The sequence below is a fragment of the Perissodus microlepis genome, chromosome 22 (assembly GCF_051167445.1).
Source record: "Perissodus microlepis isolate ML-2025 ecotype Zambia chromosome 22, ASM5116744v1, whole genome shotgun sequence".
Taxonomy (NCBI): Eukaryota; Metazoa; Chordata; class Actinopteri; order Cichliformes; family Cichlidae; genus Perissodus; species Perissodus microlepis.
In genome coordinates, this window is record NC_140481.1 from 2,228,380 (window position 1) to 2,254,581 (window position 26,202).

General features: G+C 41.3%; 1 protein-coding gene across 1 annotated transcript in view; it reads left to right on the top strand.

Moving 5' to 3' along the window:
- thsd7aa (thrombospondin, type I, domain containing 7Aa) overlaps positions 1–26,202 on the top strand; it is a 167,689-nt gene that overhangs the window by 116,510 nt on the left and 24,977 nt on the right. The window contains exons 12-21 of the mRNA XM_084919656.1: positions 7,002–7,196; positions 7,349–7,615; positions 10,109–10,287; positions 10,412–10,417; positions 10,609–10,742; positions 14,164–14,317; positions 20,023–20,164; positions 20,857–20,972; positions 21,059–21,176; positions 25,853–25,998. Coding sequence (XP_084775782.1) covers positions 7,002–7,196; positions 7,349–7,615; positions 10,109–10,287; positions 10,412–10,417; positions 10,609–10,742; positions 14,164–14,317; positions 20,023–20,164; positions 20,857–20,972; positions 21,059–21,176; positions 25,853–25,998 — 1,457 coding nt within the window. The remainder of the gene's footprint in view (positions 1–7,001; positions 7,197–7,348; positions 7,616–10,108; positions 10,288–10,411; positions 10,418–10,608; positions 10,743–14,163; positions 14,318–20,022; positions 20,165–20,856; positions 20,973–21,058; positions 21,177–25,852; positions 25,999–26,202) is intronic.

A 26,202-nucleotide genomic window follows, 5' to 3' on the forward strand; every position in this document is an offset into this window, starting at 1 on the left:
AGATGGTTTTTATATTGGTTAGAATTAAGATTATTTTTATTTTTCCAGTTAATGAGGACCATTTTCTTGGCAATGCATAGGGCTGTAAAAACAACGTGGGCTGTGTTTATTTCTGCAGTGACCTCATCCAAGTTGCCCAGCAAGCATACTAAAGGGGAGGCTGGAATGTTACATTTCAGACACTTTGATAAGTCTTCACATATCTCACGCCAAAATTTCTGAACTGGTGGACAGAACCAAAGAGCGTGGATGTAATTGTCCGGTGTATTTGCTGTGCAGTTTGAGCAGTTGTTGGAAGGCGTATAGCCCATCTTGAACATCCTATGACCAGTATAGTGCACTCTGTGTAATATTTTGTATTGTATTAATTGCAAACTGGGATTTTTGATCCATTGAAAGGTTTTTAAGCATATCTGAGACCAAAGGTTTGGGTCTAAGTTGATTGATAAATCTGCTTCCCATTTTGCAATAGGAAGGGATATTGATTCATCTATTTTAGAAAGTGTTCTGTATATTTTAGACAATAATTTGGGGGGTTTTAGACTAAGAAATTGTACCACACTTGGTGGTGTTTGTAATTCAGCTTCACTGGGATTAAATTTCTTTTTTACTATGGATTTAATTTGTTGATATTCCAAAAATCGTTTCTTGTTGATCCCATATTGTATAACTAGTCTGTCAAACGAAATAAAGTCTGTTCCTTCCAATATATGTTCCAAGTATTTAATTCCTTTGCAACTCCAATCTGAAAAGTTTATCATATTATTGTTTTGTAATATGTCCGGGTTGTTCCAGATAGGTGTATGTTTGCATGGGATTAATGAAGACTCTGTCATTTTTAGAAACTCCCACCATGCTGTCAGAGAAGAGCTAATATTGATGCTTTTAAAGCATTCATGTCGTTTGATGTTTGAGCTGATAAATGGTAGGTCTGAAATTTCTAGGTTATTACATAGTGCCTGTTCTACATCTATCCAAGGTTCATCTAAGAAGGTGTGTTTAAACCATCTAGAGATGAACTGAAGCCTGTTGGCTAAAAAATAGTGATTAAAGTTAGGCAGATCTAATCCTCCTTTATCCTTGGTCCTTTGTAGTGTTTTTAAGCTGATACGTGGGGGTTTATCTTTCCAAAGGAATTTAGAAATGTACGAGTCTAGAGATCTGAACCAATCTTGTGATGGCTTATTTGGGATCATTGAAAATAAATAGTTTATTTTTGGCAAGATCATCATTTTTATAGCGGCGACCCTTCCCATGAGTGATATGGGTAAAGATTTCCATCTAGCCAGGTCGCCTTCTACTGTCTTTAAAAGTGGGATGTGGTTTAATTTAGTTAATTCTGAAAGTTTAGGAGAGACATTGATACCTAAATATTTTATATTTCCACATTGCAGTGGGGAAGGAGAAGAATTATGGAAGGAGCAATTAATCGGAAGAACTGTTGATTTCGACCAGTTAATTGAATAATCTGAGACACTTGAGAAGGAATTTATCAATGCAATTACCCCAGAGATATTGGTTTGTGAGTTTTGGAGAAAAAGTAACACATCATCTGCATAAAGGCTGATTTTATGTTCTATATTCTTACATTTTATGCCCTTAATTGTTGTAGCCTGTCTAATTGCTGCTGCTAATGGCTCAATAAAAATTGCAAACAGTGAAGGGGAGAGTGGGCATCCCTGTCTGGTGCCCCTCAGAAGAGAGAAGCGGGAGGATGTTTGGTCATTTGTTCTGACACAAGCTGTTGGGGAGTTATATAATATTTTTAACCAGTTTATGAAACAGGGTCCAAAACCAAATTTATGTAAAGTTGCAAATAGAAATTTCCAGTTAACTCTGTCAAATGCTTTTTCTGCATCTAAAGAAAATATTATGGTTTCAGTGTTTTTACTGCATGAGTAGTCTATTAAATTAAGTAATCTACGTGTATTTGTTGATGAGTGCCTACCTTTTATAAAACCAGTTTGGTCAGGATGAATTAAAAGGGGGGTTATTTTCTCTAATCTCTTTGAGAGAGCTTTGCAGATTATTTTAAGGTCTACATTAATAAGGGATATTGGACGATAGCTTGAGGGATATACAGGGTCTTTGCCTGGTTTTTGTAAGAGACTGATATTTGCAGAGTTCATATTTGGTGGTAGTCTACCATTTTCTTTGATTTCCTGCAACATCCTGTGAAAAACTGGTGCCAGAATTGTCCAGAATTCTTTGTAAAAATCTGTTGGAAAACCATCTGGACCTGGAGCCTTATTATTGGGCATACTTATCAGAGCTTCCTGGAGTTCACCTGGCGTCAGTGGCGAATCCAGTGCTATTGCTTGGGTGTCTAATAATTTTGGAAGAGTTATGTTGTCGAGAAATTGATCAATTTCGTTTTTAGATGGGTTTATTTGTGGTGTATATAAAGTTTCATAGAAATCCCTAAAAATGTTATTTATTTTTTTAGGATCATATATTGTATTCCCAGATAAATCTTTAACAGCACATATAGTTGTTTTTTCTTTATTGATTTTTAACTGGTTAGCAAGAAATTGTCCGGATTTGTTACCGTGTTCATAATTTTGCAGGCAAAGTCTTTGTACTAAGAATTTAGTCTTTTTATTAATAATTTCATTTAATTCTAGTTTTGTCTTGCGTATTTTGTTTAATATTTCTTGATCTTGGTGTGACACATAGGCTTTTTCTAAGGATTTGATGTTTTTCTCTAGTTCCTGAATTTTTTTGTTTTCTTCTTTCTTCTTATGTGATGAGAAAGAGATTATTTTACCTCTCATCATGGCTTTCCCTGCTTCCCAGAGGACAGATGCTGATGTTCCAGGAATGTCATTAAAGCCTAAATATAGAGTCCATTCTTTTTTAAAGTATTTGATAAACTCTTCGTCTTTGAGCAGTGATGTATTAAATCTCCAGTTTTTTCTTGGTGTAGTATTATTCATCTGTATTAGTGTTAAAGATACAGGAGCATGATCGCTGACAGCTATAGGATGAATCTCAGTGTCTGTAATGTTACTCAGCAGTGAGCTGCTGACCAGAAAATAATCCAGACGAGAGTAGGAGTGATGGACATGTGAGAAGAAAGTATATTCCTTACTATTGGGGTGAAGGGAGCGCCATGCATCGCAAAGACCAAAGTCGCTCATATACTGTTTGATTATATTTGTGGACTGCCAGTTACGCTGAGTTCCTGCTGTATTGAGCCTATCCATTTCTTCATTTAGTCCCAGGTTGAGGTCTCCCCCCAGAACAATTGTGCAGTCTAGGTGTTCGGAGAGTGTACTAAAAAAACCGTGGAAGAATGAGGGGTCATCAACATTTGGACCATATATACTTACAATACCTAGCTTTTGGTTAAGTATAGATAGTTTGACGATTAGGAATCTGCCCTCTGGATCTATAACTGTATCGAGTACTGTGAAATTAATATTTTTATGTATTAGAATTGCTACTCCTCTTTGTCTAGAATTATAACAGGCTGAGAACACATTAGGAAACTCAGGTGTTTTAAGTTTATTCAAACCTGTGACAGGCATGTGGGTTTCTTGTAATAAAACGTCTGCCTGTAATTTTTTAAGTTGGTTAAGTATTTTTAACCTTTTTTCCCTAGAGCCAGCTCCATGCACATTCCATGTGACAAATCTTAGCATGCCCATAGTTGTGTGTTTGTGGCTAATGATGTACGCTGTGTGTCTCGCTTAGACGGGTGAGGAAAATGGAAACACATCATTTTTTTTTTTTTTTTTGGTAAGTAAAGAGAAGAAAATGCGCGGCAAGAAGCTCCATAGGTCTGACTATGTGTGTGCATAATAACTAATATGAGCAAATGTGTGCATGTGTCCTATATCTGTGTGCGCTGTGTGGCTGTTGTAAATGTGTTGCCTTTAAACGCATGTGTGTGCGTGATCGTGCAGAGTAAGCATGTAGAAATAGACAGTGTCGTTTGTGAATGGATAGGGAAACAGGTGATTGACATAGTGATAGAAAAGAGAAGCAAATAAACCAAAGAGCAAGGTGCGCGACAAGAGAGAGAGAGGAAAAAAGAAATAAAAACAGAAACATTCCAATTAAAGCATTGGCGGAGAGTGACGGTGACGTTATACTAAATTAGCAAACTGAAATTACATAGTTAAGCAAAAGTTAATACAAGAGAGTGTGAGTGAAGAGAATAGTGTAGCGGATTCTTATCTGGTGTGCGGTCAATACAGCCATGGAGTGGTGCCAGGGTCGCGGTAGAGTTGTCCGTCCACGGCGATGACAGCCCGGGAGCCTTTCTGGATAAAACTACGTCGGACTGGGAAGAGGACCCTGCGTCGTTCCAGGATCTCTCTGGGTAACTGATCGTTCACGCTGAAATCCGTTCCTTTCAGCTCTCTGCCGCGACTCTTCACCTGCTCCTTCTGCTTGAAGTGGCCGAATTTGGCTACAATAGGACGTGGTCTCCCACTTCCTGTCTTCGGAGCCCCTATGCGATGCACTCTATCGAACCCTATGTTTTTCACCGTGTCCTCCGGCAGCTTCAGGTGGATTTTAATGAAGCTTCTCACGGTCGTTTCCGGGTCCTCTCCGGCAGACTCTGGAATACCAGAAAACACCAGATTATCTCTCATGCTACGGGCTTGTAAATCTATAACGGTCTCTTTTATTTTTTTATTTTCTATGTTTAATTGGGTCACATTATCGGTTAGAGATTTGACCGAGTCCCGTAGCGTGGCGTTTTCCGCAGCAAGTGTTTCCACCTGCCGCTGGCTGAACTCCAGGGATTCTTTTAGAGATTTAAATTCCCGGTGTAAGATCTCCACCAGGGACAGCCTTGCATCGAAACTGGACAATCGCTTATCGATTGACTCCAGGATGTCGACGATATCTTTGCCGGCAGGCGATGTTGTGCCGGGGAAGTCTGCCGGGCGATATCTTTTAGATGACGGCGTCTCAGCTTTGGCCGGGGAAGACGCGCTCTGGGCCTTCTTCATTACTAAATCTTCAAAGCACCGGTCGATGTATTCTTGGAGAGCGTCTAAACTCTCCTCGTTGTCCTCCAGGGTGTTAGAGATGATAGGACAGATGTTGTTAGTTATATGACAGTTGGTTAGTTTATTTGGCAATACTGAAGTTTAAAGAAACTTTGTTAAATTCTATGCTACCATTCGCTTTTTTTTTTTTTCCGCCAAATCTCCGGCGTCTGACGTCACCTACAACATGGGTCGCTTTCCTTTCCCCGTCACTTCCGTCACTTACCTCTCCTGAAACGCCCCCACCTGATTACCTCCACCTGAGCCTCAGCCTCCTTGGCACTGCCCCTCAGCCACCACACCCCTGCCACAAGGCCATTGCCAGTTTCCGGTTATCTTCACCCTGATCCCTGGGAGGTACCTGTAATGGTATACTCTGGCTCTCTTCCACAGCGTGTCTTTTGTCCTGTCTCCCCAACCAGTCATGGTAGATGGCCCCGCCCCTCCCTGAGCCTGGTTCTGCTGGAGGTTTCTTCCTGTTAAAAGGGAGTTTTTCCTTCCCACTGTTGCCAAAGTATTTGCTCATAGTGGGTCATATGATTGTTGGGTTTTTCTCTGTATGTATTATTTTATTGTAGGACTGTGCCTTGATGCAAATGATGTTGTGATTTGAGGCTGTATAAATAAAACTGAACTGAATTTAATTAAATTGATTAGTACAATACTACCCTTTTACTGTGCACCCTTTCACTTACATAAGGCATAACCATGTTGTGGATATTAAACAGAAGTAAACAGAGATAACCTTAAATAGTGGCAATTGGAAAAAAAAAAAAGTTCTGCTATTAAATCATGCCCATCTATATTTTTCTGTGACAGCTGAAACGATAGTATGTTGGGGTAGGTTTAAAAAGATTTTAGTTTGAATAAAACGATATTGTTTCATAAAATCCTGAATCAATTTTTAAATATAAATGTCTTTTGCCAGAAATGCCAGAATCTTAGGTTAAAGCTCACAAAACTGTGTCAACAACCACCAAACAGCTAAAACAGCAAAAAGCAGGTAAACGGATTCTCCACATAGATGTAAACACAAAGTGTGGATCGTTCTCCCGACAGCATGTACACAGAAATGCCATCAGGTGCTGAAAGCAGACATCTCATAGATTCTGAAGCTGCAGGTTTCATCACTCTGACCAAAATTCACTGAACCAGCAGCAAAAGAAGATCCAAACTACGCTTCTCGTTTGAGAAACATTGTCATAAATTACCTCTGACTTTGGCTTTTACTTCCTGCACAGCTCTCTCTCTCAGTGTACTCAGCGACCAGTTTACCATCAAAATCTCTGTTTTCTGCATTATTCGCTTGCTTTTTACACACCGGACTACCGTTTTGTACAGCACCGTCGCCCGCTGTTTCTTGGTTGTTGTGTTTTTTTTTTTCAAAAATGACCTTCGACAAGAAAAGCCTCATTTCTGCTGTTCAGTACTGAAAAAAACTTTACAAATGATGCTAAATTGCAAAATGCTTAGCTGTGTCTCTAATCAGACCTCTATAACTTTGCTCTGCTTCACTTCAGCAACATCAGGTAATGTTCATATGTTGATATTGTTCATGGTTTTCTTCCCTTTTTCTATCTACTGAAGATTATCTGCTATAAAACGCCAGGCCAGGAAAGTCTTCTTCATGTTGTTCTGAGTTTTATCCTCACTTACTTTGACACAAAGGCCTCTGCTGTGATGCTCACACCTCTGATGAAGTCTCACAAGTGTCAGCGTTGTTTTTACACATAGATATAAAAACATGGACATGTACTGATAAATGATCAGAATTATAATATTTCTGACTGACTGAGTCAAAATTGAAGTGAATCTAATCAGTTACAGAAATCGAAATTGATACCCAACCCTGATAGTATATATAGTACTCTAAATCTGATAATCAAATCCATTAGTGATTAGTTCACATTATCGTTTATACAAATGGTGTGCCATTACAAAAACAAAAGTCCATTTTTGCAGAACTCCATCATTCCTTTTTTCCCCCTTCTTTAGCTGTTTCATGCCGAAAGCAGGATGGTGGACAAGCAGACATTGAAGCTTGTCTTAAGTTTGCTAGCTCCATGCCATCTCTCACCCAACCCTGTCAGGTGCCCTGCCAGGAAGACTGTCAACTCAGCAGCTGGTCCAAGTTTTCTTCCTGTACAGCAGATTGTGTGGGTGTCAGAACCCGCAAAAGGATGCTAGTAGGTGAGTCGCCGACTTCCAGCAACTTTAGTGCTAGTTCAGTAGATGTAAAAACATATTGTTACTTTTCTGTGTGTGAAGGTCACCACATTGAACCCTTCACTAGTGGAAAATTCTTATAGATGATAACCGTTTATCTTTTGCTGTTTCTGCAGGGAGAAGTAGAAAGCATGACCAGTGTAAAAACAACCAGCTGTATCCCCTAAGTGAGACCCAGTACTGCCCATGTAATAAATACAATGCCCAGCCTGTAGGCAACTGGTCGGACTGTATCCTATCCGAGGGTGGTCGCATGGAGGGTCAGCTTGGCATGAAAATACAAGGTGACATCAAAGAGTGTGGCCAAGGGTACCGCTACCAAGCCATGGTGTGCTATGACCAAGACAACAGGATAGTGGAGACTTCTCGATGCAACAGCCACGGTGAGTTTTCTGTGACTGAATAACTAAATCTGACCCCAAGGCGTCACATTAACACCATTCCCCGCAGAGCAGGGGTCTCAAACTTAAATGAGCCGTGGGCCACTGCTAACACTGTCATCTCATTGGAGTGCCACTTTAGTGTTCAAGTAGTACAAAAAACTAACCAAACAAACAAGAAAACACCCACAAATATTTCTGAAAATGTAGATTTTTTCTTTAATTTCAAATATTATATAACAAGACAAAACTGCAAATGTGAACACAGTTTTTTTTCCTCCCTCTTAACAAACTGAAGCCTTTCATTGAACTACCAAATAAACACATTGGCCAGACACGTAACAGCACTTCTGCTATCATTTTATTGGTATTTAACAAAATAAAATGACAACTGAATGCTACTATCCACCTGTGCCTTAGAAATATGTGCAAAACATCACTGAATTGAAATGGATTTCACAGCTCTGGGGAAGAAGCTGTGTCTCAGTCTGGTATGTTCATACAACGCTTTCCAGAAGGAAGCAGTATAAACAGTCCATTGCCAGTGTCAGTGGGGTCTGCAGCAATATGTCTGTCCCTTTCTTCGATCTGTCCAGCATACACTGAGTCCAGATGTGGAAGTGGACTTCCCACAATCCCTTGTGCTGTTTTCACCTCTGCTGCCGTCTCTACTTGACAGGGTTACAGCTAAATGTTGGAGATGTCAGTTAGCTGCAAGATATATATATTTGCATCTGCTGATTATTCTAAAGACAATGTGATTAAGTGTTCAATCAGTGAAACTGTGTAAATTGTCTTGGTTGTCATATAGACAGCCTATGCTACTGATTTGCATGCTTATGTGACCTCTGTGTAGTGTCTTCTCTGGTCTGCATTCACAACAAAAAGGCAACAGGTTATAATGCTTTCATTTATTGTCGTGGGCAGTCAGCGTAAAGACCTCGCAGGAATCCTCCATTATTCTGAGGATTACAATTACACTTGCAGTGTGATCATATAGTGGTAAAATTATACAAACAAAATAGAAGAACCTCAACACAATTAATCTGCATCTTAAATTTCAGAGCTGTACATAAAACAATGTGTATTCTCTAAACAGTGTGGCACAGTCACATACCTGCATTCACAACAAAAAGGCAACAAGTTAGGATGCTTTCATTTATTGTCGTGGGCAGTCAGCGTAAAGACCTAAATGGAAAAGCAACAACAGCGTTAGCTAACTATGCTCCCGTGTTTTTTTCCCTCTCTTCCCAATAAAGAAATCTCACATAAACGTGCATCAAGTCAACATAAGGACTGGAACACCTGCAACAAATGATGTTTAAACAACAAAAATAATCGGGTCAGAGTGTATTACTGTTACAACCTGCGATATGATTTTTCTTCCCCACGACATTTGCGCATTCCTTACCTTGCAGGAATCCTCCATTATTTTGAGGATTACCCAGAATCCCTTGCCCTTTGTGAATGTTGCAGGGTGACTTTTACAACAGTAAGTGGTGCCAATGTCCCATTTAGCAGGATTTAACTTCAACTCTATTTAACTATGTTACACTTACCACACACAGTACTCTGCAATGAGAGTTCTAACCGGTACCAGAAAGAGAAAGAAAGACTATATGTCTCCCATATTGGCTCCTATTCAGCGGCTTTCTTTAAATCCAGAGTAAATTTTAAAATGCTTCTCTCTAAATAGAAGGTCTTGAATAATCAGGCCAAGACCTCAAAGTGGCATATCACCCTAATAGAGCACTTAGTTTGAAATGGAGACACCATACCTTATTGGAAAAGATAGAGAAAAGTAACCATCACAACGCAACTTCACTACAACCTCGAAAGTACCTTGTTCTGACTTTATTAGATAGTGAAGTGAAGCAGGCGGCCAAAGCCATACGGCAAATGGCCGCCTGCTCATCCCGGTGAGCTAAGCCACCGCTATGAAAATACTATGTTTAACCTAAGTTTTTGCACACACATTTAAACACGTGCATAGAGAAGCTGTCGATTTACCAATCAATCTACGTTTCTTCCTCACCCATGGTCACAAAAGAATAGGCTTTAAATACAAGTGACGGATTAGTTTCCTTGAAAAAAAAAAATCAAGTTAAGGCGATTCGGTCATCTGACCAGGATGACTCCTGGATCACTTCCAGTTGAGGTGTTTCAGACATGTCTTACCAGGACGAGTCCCTGCTCATTAGTCCATCAGATGGATGGACCATTTTTCACAAACATATATCTTGAAAATGATTGGATATGTGAAACAAAAATTTTACAGCAATTTAAGATGTCCAAACTTTGGACCATAAGATTTTTGTGCAAACCAGAGATGGTCGAGCAGAAGGCCCACAATAATTTGAGACTGAATGACCTGTATGTCAAATAATACAAACAGACCATTAAAATCTATTTTGCCATACACCTTCCCAAAACTGTGTACAGCCAAGATGCTGTCAAATGTCTTGCTCTACTTTTTTGTTATGTGACTGGTTACAGGGTATATTGAGGAAGCCTGCATCATTCCTTGTCCATCTGACTGCAAACTAAGTGAGTGGTCCAACTGGTCTCGCTGTAGCAAATCATGTGGCAGTGGGGTCAAAGTTCGCTCTAAATGGCTCAGAGAAAAACCATACAATGGTGGCAGACCTTGCCCTAAATTGGACCATGTCAACCAGGTGAGAGAGGGCTCACTTAAAGTGTTATATTCTAGCTTTATACCTATTTTTTTGGATAATAACCTAAACAATGCTGTTTTCTGTTGTTTCCTTGTCTTCTTTTACAAATGGATTCCACTTACAGGCTCAAGTAAGTAGGCTGCTGCTTTTTGTAATTATTTCATAAAGTTAGTTTTGGTATTTAGTTTTATTATAATGTATGATTTTCAAACTTAAGCAAAACTGAGTGGAAGGATTTAAATTTCTTATTTTTTGACACATTTCCTCTTTGACATCATGCAGCTGTGCCTGTAGGGTAACTGGTGTTTTTATGTGCATCAGGTCTATGAGGTGGTGCCTTGCCTCAGCGACTGTGGGCAGTATGTGTGGGTGGCAGAGCCTTGGAGTGTGTGGAAAGTCAGCAATGTGGACCTGAATGACAACTGTGGTGAAGGTGTTCAAACCCGAAACGTCAAGTAAGATGAACAGAATCATGTGTCAGTGTCTCTGATCTTTAGGTAGAGCTTTAAACAGGTGATATTCTTCCTTTTGGAGGAAAAACAGAGCTGAGTGTTTGCTTGTGCTGAATTGTTAAAAAGTGATCAAAAAATTAAAATAGTAGTGCATGATGTTATAACCAATATATACACTATATTGCCAAAAGTATTCACTGACCCATCCAAATCATTGAATAGAATAGAAATATCCTTTGTTGTCCCTCTTTGGGGAAATTCAGGTGTTCCATCAGCAAAGTGACAGGCAGATGGAGCATGCAGATTCACACAAAAGTAACGAAAGTAAAAAAAAAAAGAAAGAAAAAGAAATAAGAGACTGTAAGGGCAAATTTCTAACATCCAAAAAAAAGATTACCGTACAGTTAGTAAAAATAGCATACTCAAATTCAAAGAAATGTGAAAGTGAGTAAGATAATCCTTTTAAAAATATACAAAAAGTGCTATATATTTGTGCTTTAAAAAAACCTGACAAACTGTTTACAGAAAATGGGAAATGTGTGCAAATAACAGCAGGGATGTGAACAACCCTTGTTGGGAACAATCACTGCTCCCAACAACCTATCCGGTTGTTAAGTGATGACGTGACGAATCCTACTTCCGGGCCTAAAGTAGTCTGCGTTTAATACGGCTTTTTTGTTGTTAACATGTTTAATGTTTTGTATCTTGTTTTATTTAATCTCAAAAAGCTCCTAAAACAGTCAGTGATCTGTTGACCTCCCTCGGCTTTTATTACCGCTAATCATTTATTTAAGCTCAGTTATTAAAACCTTAGGATGTAACTACAGCCCAGCCCATGTAGCAGTATATGAATGACTAACCTCGTATTGTGGATGGACAGTGTTGGGAAGGTTACTTTTAAAATGTATTCCATTACAGAATACAGAATACATGCCCTAAAATGTATTCTGTAACGTATTCCGTTACGTTACTCAATGAGAGTAACGTATTCTGAATACTTTGGATTACTTAACATATTATCATGCATTTTACAACTACATGAATGTACTATTGCTGTGTGATTTATTACTATTACTGAAGGTCCGCGGCTCCGAACCGTAATAAAGGGACCTCTGACTAATACGGTTCCGTGTGGGGCTCGTAGCCGAAAAATAGCTTTACTTTGTTGTGTGGGTCAACTCTGCTTGCAAGAGACAGAGAGAGGTGTTGAAAGGTTGCTCCAACTGAACTTATTGTTTCGGGGGAAAACACGAACACAGCGTACAGTCGAGTTTTAATAGCTTACTTACAACTGGGCTCGTCAGGCACTCTTCTTGGCTGCAGTGGTTATTATTATATTTACATGCTTCCAGCTCCTGTTTTTACGGAGCCCCGCAGGGGACATGGGAGAAAAAAAAAATTAAGACGGACTTTTGCGAGATCTCGCATAACTAACTCGGGATCTCGCAAAAGTTTTGCGAGATCTCGCAAAACAAACTCGGGATCTCGCAAAAGTTTTGCAAGCTCTCGCAAAACAAACTCGGGATCTCGCAAAAGGTTTAGCCGCATTCTTCGGACGCTCGAAGCCGACCGGGAGGTCGAGGCACGATGTGCCGGGAAAGCGGTGTTCCTCCCGGCTGTAGTAGGTCTCGACCTCCCGTTAGCTCGAAGCTAAGCCTGGAACTACAGAACGTAGCTGTCAAACAAAACCCAAACAGTCCTGACCCGCCACAATATGAAACAGGGAAGTACCGCCGTGTAATCCATTTATTTCAACAAAGTAACTGTATTCTAAATACCACCTTTTTAAACGGTACCTGTAACGGAATACAGTTACTCATATTTTGTATTTTAAATACGTAACGGCGGTACATGTATTCCGTTACTCCCCAACACTGTGGATGGATTATCTCAGTTGTTCTCCTGGCTGAAGTTTGGTCCTTTTACAGCATCCTGCCATGCGATTACATTTGTTCCTGACCACCGAGAACACTCACGCTAACTCTTATCGAGTGGAAAAAAAGTTAGCTTGTTTATATTATGCTAACATAGCTGTGTTGCTAGCGGTCACGTAGCACATCATTATATACCAGCTAGCCAAACTTCAGTAACCCTACAAACGTCACTGCTGTTTAGTTTTCTGTCTTCATTTATGTTGGAAGTGATAACAGAGCTGTACGTTTTAATTTGTTTCCAAAACCCCGCAGTCAGGACATGCTATATTGTATTTAGATAGAAGCTAGCGAGCTAACTTCCTGCTAACTTCTAACTCCGTTAAATGTCATAAATTCTGTTTTCATGGATGCCTGGATGTTAAACTCAATTGTTACACCTGGTAGAGCAGAACGCTGATCATTTTATTAAAGATGAAAGACTTTAGACAGTTTTTAACTCTCAGTAATGCCATAGTGATCGTTTGATATATGGACCTGCAGCGGAGTTTAGGCCCAGACATGGCTAGTGACGTCAGACTTAATGACCGGATTATGTTTGTTGGGAGCAGTGATGCTCATAAAGCTGTAAACATGGTAACATGAGACAGTGTTGTAACATTGTAAACATTGTACATGAAAGTTGTATTCGGTCAGATTGTCTGATTATCTTAGCAGCAATGTGATGGCTGAGGGATAAAAGCTTTTCCTAAGTCTGTCTTTATGGATCTTAATCATCTGGCTAAAAGTAGACTTTGAAACAGGTCATGATCAGGGAGTGATGGGTGTTGAGGGATTTTCTTAATGTTCCTGAGACCACTCTCAGTGTAGGAGTTGTGCAGTTCTTTAAATGAGGGGAGTGGACAGCTCACTATCCGCTGGGCGACCCGTATAACCCTGCAGTGGTTTCTCTTCTGTGCTACTGTGCAGCTGGAGAAGGATACCAGGATATTTTCTACTGTGCAGTGATAGTAGGACACAAACAGTTTCTCAGGGATGTTATTCTTTCTGAGAACCCTCAGAAAGTAGAGTCTCTTGTGGGCTTTCTTCACTACCTCAGCAGTGTGCGTTCCCTTGATCGGGTCTGGCCTGATCATTTCACACATAATGTGCTGATGGAATTTAGAAAGCACAGATTTTAAATCCACATGATTAAAATCCCCAGTGGGGACTGGCCTTCGTGTCCATTATCAGTGTCTGACCTCACAAATGTGCTTCTCGAAGAGTAGTCAAAAGTCCCCATCATATGGAAAGTCTTCCCAGAAGAGTTGAAGCTGTTATAGCTTAGAGGATGGGTCGACATGATGTTAAACCATTTTCATTAAAAAATATATTTTTGGCAATATAGAGTACATCTGGTTTAATATCCAGATATTTAGCTTTACAAAGACTTTACAAAGACCACATGTATTCATGTTTATTAACAGCTTTAGTTCAAGAAGACTGTAAAAATATTCGCGTGTTGTTGAAGGAATGCTGTGAAACTAACTTCTGCTTCAACTTTTTGTGACCAGGTGCATGCTGAACACTATAGACGGGCCCTCTGAACAGGTGGAGGACTATTTGTGTGACCCAGAGGAAATGCCTTTGGGGGCCCGCAAGAGCCACCTGCCCTGCCCGGAAGACTGTGTGTTGTCAGACTGGGGAGCTTGGAGCCCATGTCCACTGGTAAGGATGGAATGAAGTTGCCAGTCTTTTTTTTTCTTTCTAAATCTTACATTGTTTCTGACATGTTGCCTTTATTATATAGTGGATAGTTTAAACCAGAGTTAAAGTAGTGGTTTTGAATTCAGAGATCTAGTGAAGGTAATAGTAATAGAGGAACCCCGCCTGTGTCAACTAAACCCGCTCTTCGTGCTAAAAAGGCACTCTGTGAATAAGTACATATGTTTGTTGATGGGTGAATGTGTCTTGTGGTGTAAAGGCAGTTTAAGAAAGATAAGCATGCTGCATGAAGTGAATTCTAATTTCCCATATGTGTAAATAGATTGGACCCAGCAACTTCAGAGTTTTAAGACTTCTCAGCCAATCAGATTGTCTCGTATTTCTTTATGGCTATTGTGTAATGAAGTTAAAAACCATTACACTGGATACAGTAGTGATATAGTTTAAAGCCTTCCCCTGCTTTGTAGCATCATTTTCAGTGAGTTATCTTAATTACCAGATGAAAGTCAGCAATTATTGACCCAAATTGTTTATAATCTAACAAGTTACTAGAATTAACTGATGAGACTGGTAATACAAATGTTCCCAAACTTTGCACAAAAATGAAAAAGAAATTTAAATGAAAAATAACTGGATTAACTCTCTTATTTCTAAGTCATCATAGGTGGTAATCTTAACCCTATATTTTGAACAAGGACAAAATTTCACTCATTATTGCAGTCCAGAATGGGATATATAGTATGTAGCTCCAATTAATTTACCAATAGGAGAGAAGATGAAAATCTGGCAGCCAATGGTGGGAAAAAGTAAAAGCGCAGCACCAACATGAGGAGCTAAACAAGGTGGAAATTAAGATGCTTCTAAACCAGCCGAGACATATGTTCTCACCAGCATATCCTGGGTTAGAATAGGGTTTGCTTCCAGTTGGACTTGTCCAGCACATCTCACCTAGATGATGCTCAAAAGGTCAGATGCACGAAGGACCTGAATTGGCTCCTTTTGATAAGGAGGAGTAAAGGCTCTAATTTCAGTCCCTTCAGCATGACCAAGCTCTAACCCTACTTCTATAGGAGAGCCAAGACACCCTTCAGAGGAAGCTAATGTCAACTGTTTGTATTTGTGATCTCATTTTTTAGTCACTACCCAGAGCTTGTGGTCATAGGTGAGGGTAGGAAAATATATTGCCCAGTAAATCAAAAACTTCTCTTTCATACTCAATCTCATGCTACAGCAGTAGCATTACTGCATATGTTGCACAAATCCATCTGTCAGTGTCCTTCATCATTTTTCCCTCTTTAGTGAATAAGACTCTGAGACAAACTGATGTACTTGGGGCAATAATTCAACCCCACCCCAGGGTAGACACTTTAACTTTTCCCAGATGAAAACAAAAGATTCAGACTTGGAGTTGCTAATTCTTATCTCAGCCAATTTATACAAATAACTGCATGATGACGCCAACAGAAGCAGCTCACCTCTCCACCCAAAAGTCCATGAAATGCATGATATGATTACAGAATCAATCATTAGCCTGCAACCAAGTGTGTCCTAGTGCCAAATGCACTTATGAAAACTCATGCTTATTATAGACAACCAGCGCGTCGCTCAGGTTTAGGTCAGGTAGGATGTGTCTGTGAAGGTTCTCAGTCATCCAGGTCATCGTAGTCTAAGGAGCTTGGAAAGAAAAGCGTTTGGACTTCTTTAAGTTGCTTGAAAACGTTTCACCTCTCATCCGAGAAGCTTCTTCAGTTCTAAGGTCAAATGGTGGAGAGTCCCAGATTTAAACCCAGTGGGAGTTTCCCCCCAAAGAGGGACAAAGGACCCCCTAATGATCCTCTACCTAATCACAGGAGCCAAGGTGTAAAAACGGGTGTGGGTCACAATCAGCCAGGGTTTCGGGTGAACTCATTGTGAAACCATGCCCCACCCTATCATGTGATTTCGAAATCACATGATAGGGTGGGGCATGGTTTCACAATGAGCTCACCCTTTAAGTTTAAGCAACTTAAAGAAGTCCAGACGCTTTTCTTTCCGAGCTCCTTAGACGTCAGGTAGGATGTTGCTCCCGATCACACTCCACCAGCCTTCACTGTCATTGCTCACATGAATGCCGAGGTCCCCAAGGACAACAAATCAGTCCCCAGGTGGGGGACCTTCCAGCTATCAGCCAGGCACTCCCAGAAGGCTGTGTTCTCTTACCCCACGGTGCATGGAAACATCCACCTGAGAAAACTACCAGCAAAGAGAAGTATACCTACCGTAGTTCACTACTTCTTACTGAATGCAACTCCAAAGTGGAATAAAGATTAGCCCGTCTCCAGGATACTGGATCCAGAATTGAGCTGTGTGTTGAGCTGAGCCGAAATATATCTAGCTGGTATTGCTCAGTGTCACATATTTGTTTGTATGTTAATTCAATTCACTTTTATTTATATATATATATATATATATATTTTTTTTTTTTTTTTTCTTTTTTTTTTTGTGTCCCGTTTGGATCTTTAGCCGTCAGAATTGTTGTCTTAAGGCCAAGAAAGATGCCAAGCGGATTTATTTTACCAAGTGGATCATCATGGCCTTGCCATATTGGTCCATTTGATTGACCTTTATTATAATTATGAATTTATTTTATTTTCGGCTGCTACAAACAGGACAGATATGACTGGGGGATAGGACAGGGAGAAAGAATGAAAGAAAGAGAGGGAGAGAAAGAAAACCAAAGGGAAGAAGAGACGGTGAGAAGGGGGGAAGAAAGAAAAAAAAACAAACAAAACACCTGGATCACCTGTATGGAGAAAAAAAACAGAAGAGAAAGCAAACAACAAAGAGCAACATAATAAAAAAAAACAGCACCATCACAATAAACTAGCTAGCAGTAGATAACAGTAGATACTAAATAATAAACGATATTGTGCAGCACGCAAGATAGACAGCGCACAATGTGCTTTGAGGCAGCAGCCAAGAAAGGTGTAGTCCGCGTCTGTGAACACCCGTGTGTACACCTGTGTGCACACCTGTGTGGATCAGCATGCTTGTATTCCAAAGGTTTCTCCATGTAACGATCTGCTAGGGAGTGTGGGGAGCCATAGCCCCGTCCACCAGGGTATGAAGCAGGTATGGAGGAGATCCAGGCCCCAGATATCCAGAGGCCCCAGAGTACAAGGACCCGAGGAGGACCACCAAAGGGGGGGGGAACCGTGCCACCCTCCTGGGAAGAGCTGAGTAGAGCCCCAAACGAGAGGTCACCCCACAGCTACGGAGCAGAGGCCAGAGGGGGTTGCAGTGGCATGCCCGCGGGCTCTGCCGGCAGCCAGCTGTGCCAGAGAGGACCGAGCTTCAGGCCCAGAGGCCAGAGGCCTGAGGGCATCCCACCCCCCTGAAGGAGCCCAGCCGGGCCGCAGGCGCCCGGCCCCGCCAATCGGCCACCAGGAGTGAGCCGGTACATGCATGAGCGCCCAGCCCCAGACGACAAGGACCACCAACACACCAACGTCTGAGGGCATCAGCCACCGGCAGGGAGTGTGGTGAGGGGAGATAGGCCTCCGTACTTTAGGGGGCCTGAGATGTACCCAGAGAGGTTGAGTCTAAGACCCAACCTGACATATAGACACAGACGAACAGGCACACGCGGACTCACTTTTATTTATATACTGCTAACAATAATCGTGTCAACACACTTATATAGTGAGACCCTACATTATTTAAGAGAGAACCGCAATGACCAATCGCCAAGTGCTTACTCTATGTGCAAGCACTTGGCGATTGGTGGGAAGTAAGCGCTCCTTTTCAACAGGAGCTCTCTGTCAGGACCAGACTCATGGAGGGGCAGTAATCTGCAGTGACCAACTGAGGGTCAAGGGAAAAGAAGAGACAAAAGGTGAGGACAGATAGACTGCTAATAACAAACAGGACAAGACCGTTAACAATGTGCAAAAGTGCCATATAAACCAGTCAGGACTGAAAAGAAGAAAGTCCAACACCAGTCTAGATTTAGAGCAACATAACAAAGGGATTTTTGTTATGTTGCTCTTATTTACAAACAATCTAAACCTTTAAAAAAACAACAACAACAGAAAAAAAAATGAGTCCACAGAAGAGGGACTGGATAGTTAGACATTGTAGTTCCCATTCTACTTTTGGAAACTCAAGAAACCATAGGTACCATAGGTATGGTAGGTGAATGACATCTCGGGGAGGCACACTGCCGTGAGTTCTCAGAAATTGGCTCCTTGAGCACAAGAAATGACAACATCACAGAACGCAAGTATGGCGAAGCTCGCGGCTCTCCAGCGGGAGATTGAGAGACCAGTGTTGGACTGTAGAGCTGCTTTGAAATTCATATGAGCTGCTCGCACTAAAGTAAAAAATACCATCACTTATGCGGATACCCCTTCGGCGCCAGCTGCAAGGCCGGAGCTGAACAACAACACCCTGATAACGACTGTGTTTAGTCTGTTCTTCCCATTCCATGCAAGCCCACCTGGGTTGGCTGGAAGACTGTTTACTTAGCCTGGCAGGGCGAAGGACACTGTCTCAGCTGAACTATGGACACGCACACACATACATATACTGATACTGATAAGCACTCACCGACGCATCACCCTCCCTACCCCGGATCCAACGCCACCTCCAACGCTTACCTCCCCTCTGATGTGGACATCGGGTCAGTTGGAGGCGCAGTCGAAAGATTGCAGCGGTCCCAGATCAGATGTACACACTGGAACTCTTTCCCATGTTGCTGTCTGTGTTTTATTGTGCTATGGTGTGTTGATATCTGTGCATTCCTGTATTATCCTTCTGTGTTACACATTTCGATGTTTTTTTCCTCGCTACCTAGCCTGACCTGTCTCCCCAATGTGATGTTTGTGTATTGTATGTACGGTCGGCAAGGTCTGTCATCTCGGTTGTGGGCAAAAGACCTGCAACTGACAAATAAAGGCTATCTCATCTCATCAATGTGACTGTGGACAATTGTCTGTCTCTATGCGTACCCCACCTCTTGTGTTAATGTAGCTGGGATAGGTTCCAACCCCTCACAACCCTGAATTGGATAAGCAGAGGAGATTGGATGGATGGAATGAAACAAGGAAGGAAGGAAACCATAAGTAAACAAAGTGCTCTTTTGGGATATCATGGAGCTTTGATCATATATTTTGGAGAAGGTCGTGACTTATTTTTGGAAAAATGTGAATAGATTTTCCTGTGTGCCAATTAAAATGATCATTTTCTCAGTTCTCTGTTGCCAAAACTTGGATTAACTGTGAAATAAAAACAATATTCTGATTGCCGAGGGTTAGAATTAGAGTTGGGATTATCACTGATAATGACTTTGACTTCTGAAGGTGAATATATGAATTAGGCCTGATCATTCAGGACTTTGTGTGTGAAAAAACAAGCTTAGCTTCTGTCCTGGTTTTAGAGTTTTTCTTGATCGCTTTGGCACAATTGTGACAGCAGAAAAGTAATTCTTACTACTGTTAATACAGTTCTCAAATCAGGAACACATTTCACCAATACAAACTGCTAGTGTTTCAATGCAAGATATGATGCACTTCTCACTTGAATCTCACATCTCATCAAAAGAGTTCAAATTTCAGTCAAATTACTTCTGTCTGTCTATCTGCAACATAGAAAAATCAAAAGCCTTTATGTTCCACGCTTCTAATGTGTGCTTATGTAAAACAGTCAGAACCTTTCCCTCTGCTTTTCAGCCATGTAGGGAGAACAGCACCCGGGAGAGGAGTGCTTACCCGCTCCGACAGCCAGGAGAAAAGAAGGAGTGTCCACCGACTGAAGAGACAGAGCCATGCAAACTCAACAGGAACTGCTTCCACTACACCTACAACATCACTGGTCAGCATTAACCTGTTCAGATTTGTTTCCAAAGAAGTTGCAATATTATGTATGTTAATAAAAACAATGAATGCAAATCAATTAAATTCTGTACTTAAAGCAGGGGTCTCAAACTCCAGGCCTCAAGGGCCGGTGTCCTGCAGGTTTTAGATGTGTCCTTGATCCAACACAGCTGATTTAAATGGCTAAATGACTTCCTCAACATATCTTGAAGTTCTCCAGAGGCCTGCTAATGAACTAATTACTTGATCCAAAGCAAGCACATCCTGGGTTTAAGCTGTTCAGTGCCCTTCTGTGTAAAGTTACCGTTTCACTTTGTGCCTGTGTGAGCTTTTTCCATGTACTGTATGTTTAAATCCTCATAGGTGTCAATGTGAGCATGAACGATTGTCTTTTTGTGTTGGCTTTGCAAAAGACTTGCGATCTTTCACTGAGTGCACATCCAGCATGCACGGATTAATTAAAGGAAGGAAAACAGAATGTCGGTTGTTTAAACTGAAACTTTGGCCCGGTCATTAAAAAGTATTTTATGGGTCAGAAATAAACAACTTGGGGTTAGTACTTTGCCCAGGCATACAGACTGAAGCAGCCAGAGATTGAACCACCAACCTTCAGACTGTAGATGACCTACTCTCCTACCTCCTGAGCTACAGCCACCCCTGTTATGCTGACCTTTTACTGTGTCTCTTCAGAATGGAGTACCTGTCAGCTCAGTGACAAAGCAGTGTGTGGAAATGGATTCAAAACCCGCATGCTGGACTGTGTGCGTAGTGATGGTAAATCTGTAGACCTCATCTTCTGCAAAGAGGTGAGATGTGTAGTACTGCTTGCCTTTTAAACCTTTGTAAATGGTTCTGTTTGAGTTCATCAAATACTAATGATATTTCTTTGCAGCTTGGTCTGGAGAGAAAGTGGCAAATGAATGCATCCTGTGTTGTGGAGTGTCCTGTTAATTGCCAGCTGTCTGACTGGTCACCATGGTCTGGCTGTAGTCACACATGTGGACTGGCAGGTAAACAAATCCAGGGAAGAATTGGAATTAACCAGTTACATTTTTCGCAGTAGTGTATTGCTACTATGTGCTAACGTTTGAGTCCAACAGTCTCTAATCATATGTTTCCTTTTAAGTTTTCTGTACTTTATCTGCACTGCACTGTGTTATTTTACAGATAGAAACTGTTCACAGCTCAACTGCTCTAACAGGAATGATAAACACTGGAATAAAAGTGAATGTGGGAATTACAAACCTTTACTTCATGTAGATGGTCCAAATGCTTTACAAATGCTCTCTTAGCTTGGAGTTGCTGGTTATAGTGCAGGAGGTTTCCCCACCTGGTGACTCCATTGTCCTACTTCATCACATGACAGTGAGACCTGGTGTGATGTAATTGGGAGGAACGGCCTGCCTTGAGTGGTTCAGATTACTGGATTTATGTGCAATTTGTGACAGAGGAATGTTCATGTGCACATGGCACTAGTACGCCCTGGGTAAATGATTGATTTTGTAATTTGTAATCTGGAAATATTTTTTTGAGACTTTTTGAGAAGCTAAGCATTTAACAGATCAGCATCTAGTAGTTAGTTAGATCAAAAGGCAGGGTAGGATGGTGGACAGGCCTCGCACACCCAAACATATAGGAAGGATGCACTGGGAACATCTGGCAGAGGCCACCTCCATCAGAACTTTGACAGCATTCAGAGAGAAACTGGGAATACTGACTCCAAATGTACCATGTTCCTCACCTACATTGTTGAGATGGCTTCACAAAGGAGCAGCTACAAGGTGGTCAGTAATTGTTTTGTTGATAATCCCCAAACAACATGGTGGACATCATAGATGAATGCTTGCTCATAGGGGGTCATACGATTGTTGGGTTTTTCTCTGTATCTATGAAGCGCCTTGAGGCGACCTTTGTTGTGATTTGGCGCTATATAAATAAAATTGAATTGAATTGAATGAAGGGAGCTGACAAGCTAAAGAAGGGGTTCTGTCAGGCTTGCGTAGCTTGGAGGACTCCGGAGGTGGCAGACAGGTACTGGCGGGCCAAATGGAGTGTGGCTCTGGTAGTAGCTGAAACAAGGAGTTCAGTTAGGCCATGTTGCAATTGCTTCCTTTTTCTATTCTACTTGAGCACTTGAAGCACTTTGTACTGATTCACCCATTCACTTTTTTCTACACCTAATTCCTTTCTATTGGACATTCACACATTCTCACTCCGATAAGTGCCTCAGAGAGCAACTTGGAATTCGGTATCTTTCCCAAGAATGCTTTGCCATTTGGACGGGAACCACCAACCTTCCGATTAGTAGATGACCTGCTCTACTTCCTGAGCTACCTCCTAAATTCTGGAAAATTATGATGTGACTCAGGAAGGAAAAGCAATGTTTTCTCACACAGAGTGTGGTGTAGGGGGAGTGTTGCTGATGTCAACTGAGCATATAGTTGGTCAATGAAAGGAATACTTTTCATCCATCCTGCTGGCATGCCTCCCGTAACGGAAGCAGAGTCTGGGACGAGGGAGATGACTCTGTGAATTTTTGAAGTAGTTAAACAACTCCTTGGTGGCAGGGCCCCTTGTGTGGATGAGATTCATCCTGTGTACCCTAAGGCTGTGAATGTCATAGGGCCAGTTTGATTGACATGCCTCTACTGTAGGGTTGTGCCTCTAAATTGGTAGACTGGGGTGTTGATTCTCATCTTAAAGAAGGCTTGCTGGAAGTTGTGCTATGGGAAAGTCACACTGTTCAGCATCCCTATGTCTATGTCAGGGTACTGACGAGGAAAGTCCATTAATTGAACCTCTGATTCAGGTGGAACAATGCAGTTTTCTTCCTTGTCATAGTTATCGGAGAGAAACAGTTGGAGTGATGACTGTTAAGAGTCTAACTATGTCAGATGTCTCAAGGCTGCATTGTAGGTGGCTGACAGATGGTGTCGTAAGCCACCATCTCTGTTCAATGATGGTCATTCACAGTGGACACAGATGGCCACAGAAACAGAAATAAGGATTACTGAACTAACACAACCTGAAGCAGAGTCAAATCTGGATGAAGGTTTCAGGTACGCTCTCCAGTGCAATAATTTCTCCATCCAATCTCATCCATGACCCTGAAACACTGGGTAAAAATGGCTCTAAGGCTGGAGGGAAATAGTATTATAATTCACACATGGAAAGAAAGCTCTTAAAACATGTGGTTGTCCCAACTAGGCCTTCATCAAATAAATGTAGATAGATAGAAAAGGTCAGACACCAACTTGGGAGAGACAGAATGGCAAACAGAAGAACATAGTCATTCAAGTCAGGTTTGTTAGAGAAACCCCAGAGAATTTTCTCCAAGCATGACATCACAGTGCACTTCAGATCCAGCCCCACTCTGAGACAATTTGTGGTTCATCCCAAGGACAAAAACTCGCAAACACAAGATAAGCTGTTCAGTGGTGTGAGTAGTGCTCAGATCCCTACATTGGAGAAACCAAACAGCTGCTCCACAAACATGTGACACAACATGGAAGAGCCATCCAGACAGGACAAGACTCTACACCTGAATCATGCCAATGTTCACATTTTGGAATTTAGGACAGATGGTTTGAGTGAAGAGTAAAAGAAACCATGTGAATGACCATCTTTAAACACAGAGGTGGTGGCTTATGATACTGTAAGCTGCCTTCAATGCAGTTTGAGGTCCTTTCCCATTTTGCATCAGGTAACTTCAATAGGCCACATAATAGGGTGAGGTATGGTCTCACAGTGGTTTCATCTGAAACCCCTGGTGGTCGTAATAACATGTTCCTTTTTTTCACACCTGTGATGACTCACAATGATTAATAGGGGGTCAATGACCTTCTTAATGGACAACCCCACTAGGGTTTAAATACCCAGGACTCTCCAGCTTTTGATTTTAGACCTTAAGAAGCCTCTTGGATGAGAGGTGAAACAGTCCAGTTGCCTCCTTTAAACTCCTTTTAATGCACAGTGAATCTGGTAGAATGGACTCTTGGCGTTCTCTCCCCATATTCCCAGTTGAAAAAGAGGTGCAATTTCAATAGTATGTCTCAGAAATTCTGTCGTAATGTGTAAAATTCCATAAAAAAAAAATTTATTTACTTTTTACTGAAAATTTACAGTGAAATCTCTATACTAGATAGAAATAAAACAGGATTTTTTTCTGTTATTAAATTCTTTATCTCTTATTCCATTTGTTTGGTATAGTTTGAATGCCATGGTCCTGGGGTTTGACCATGTGTTTGGAGTTTGCTTGGGTTTGTGTTTAGCATTGTTTGGCCTTGTTCACTCTTTTAGGGATCTTATTCTGATGTTCAGTTTTGCGAGGCCTTGGTGCTAGTTCTTAGTTCGGAGCTTTGTTCCATTTTGTGTCCTGTTTGTCTTGGTCTTGCATCTCTGTGTCCTCCCCAGCATCCCCAGCAGTGAGTCAGTTATGTCTGTTTATGAATGTCAAGTTTGCTCTCTGTCTCTCACCCTCTCTCTGTCCATCGCGCTCTTTCTTGCCTGTGTCTCAGTGTTAGTGATTTCTGGCGTGGTGGCGCCAGTGTCCGGCAGCCTCGCCTCTGTAAGTGCGCCCCAGGGCGGCTGTGGCTACAATGTAGCTGCCATCACCAGTGTGTGAATGGGTGGATGACTGGGTGTGTAAAGCGCTTTGGGGTCCTTAGGGACTAGTAAAGCGCTATACAAATACAGGCCTTTTACCATTTCCTGTTTTGTAGTGATAGTAACTTGTCTTGTGTGTGCCATGTTCAGTTTTGCTTCCCCTGTCTTGTTAGTTAGATTATGTCCAGCCATGTTCCCCAGGTGTTTCTTCTCTGCCCCAGTTCCCTCTTGTGTATAAATTGTCTGTGTCTCCCTCCGTCCGGTGTCTTGATCTCCCTCATCCCTCTGGCTGTCTGTTCTGTCAGTATAGTACCAATTGCCTTCCTAGTGAAGTTAAATAAATCTGTAAATTCCTCAAAAAAAGCTGCCTTTGAGTTTGGTCCTGCCCAAGAGTGCTACACTTTGGGTCCTGTCCTTCCTTGCCTCACACAGCGTTACATGACATTAATTAGCAAAGAAAGAGGTCTTTATCAGTAGAAACAGCTGTAAACTTATGAAAACACAGCTAAAAGTTAAACGTCTATGCCCTCTAAAGCTTTCCAGTGGGGCAGAGTCTTTGCCAGGCTGATTCTGGCCCCCGAGCCTTATATTTAAGACCCTTGACTTAAACCATATACTTCAGGCCTTGTATCTATTGTTATTTACTTAGTACTGACTAAAAAACAACTGAAAATCAGGTTCAGTTTGAAACCACTAACTGAAAATGAATGCACAGGTACCAGGCACAGTACCAAAAACAACAGAGCCTTCATGCCTGATAGATGGCTATGACATTCAAACTCTGTACCTCAGTATGTAGTGCAGGCCTTCTGTTTACATCAAACAAATAAATAAGAAAAGTCTTTGTAATAAAACAGTGATATCACAATAATGAGGGACCAGGGCTTAGACACTGTAGAACATCAAAAATAAAGTTAAACTGGAACTGAAGACAAACAGTCTACATTTGTTTTTAGTGTGAGGCTGTCATCATGAAAATATACACAATACTGTCTTTATGTTTCGAGTAATTAATGTTATCCTATTCTTTTTTACCCAACCATTAATAGTTGAATTGATTCATTTATCTGCTTTTTGGCAGGCAAACTGTGGAGGAGACGGACAGTGATCCAAGATCCGCAGGGTGATGGGAGGCCATGTCCATCCCAAATGGAACAGTGGAAGCCCTGCCTGGTGAAGCCCTGCTACAGGTGGAGATACAGCGCCTGGTCTGAGTGCAAATCTGAGGTCAATTAGCCTTCCTCTTCTTCTTCAACATATTTACCAGAATAGTGAAACACTGTGTTTGATTTTCACTAGTCACTAATTTCACTAGCGTTAAAAATATTATATAAAACCATTAAAGTCATATTAAACCATCCTGACATACTCACCTAGATGAGGAGGGATAGTCCAAAATGGAGGTGTCTCACAAGATGCTGTCATGACACC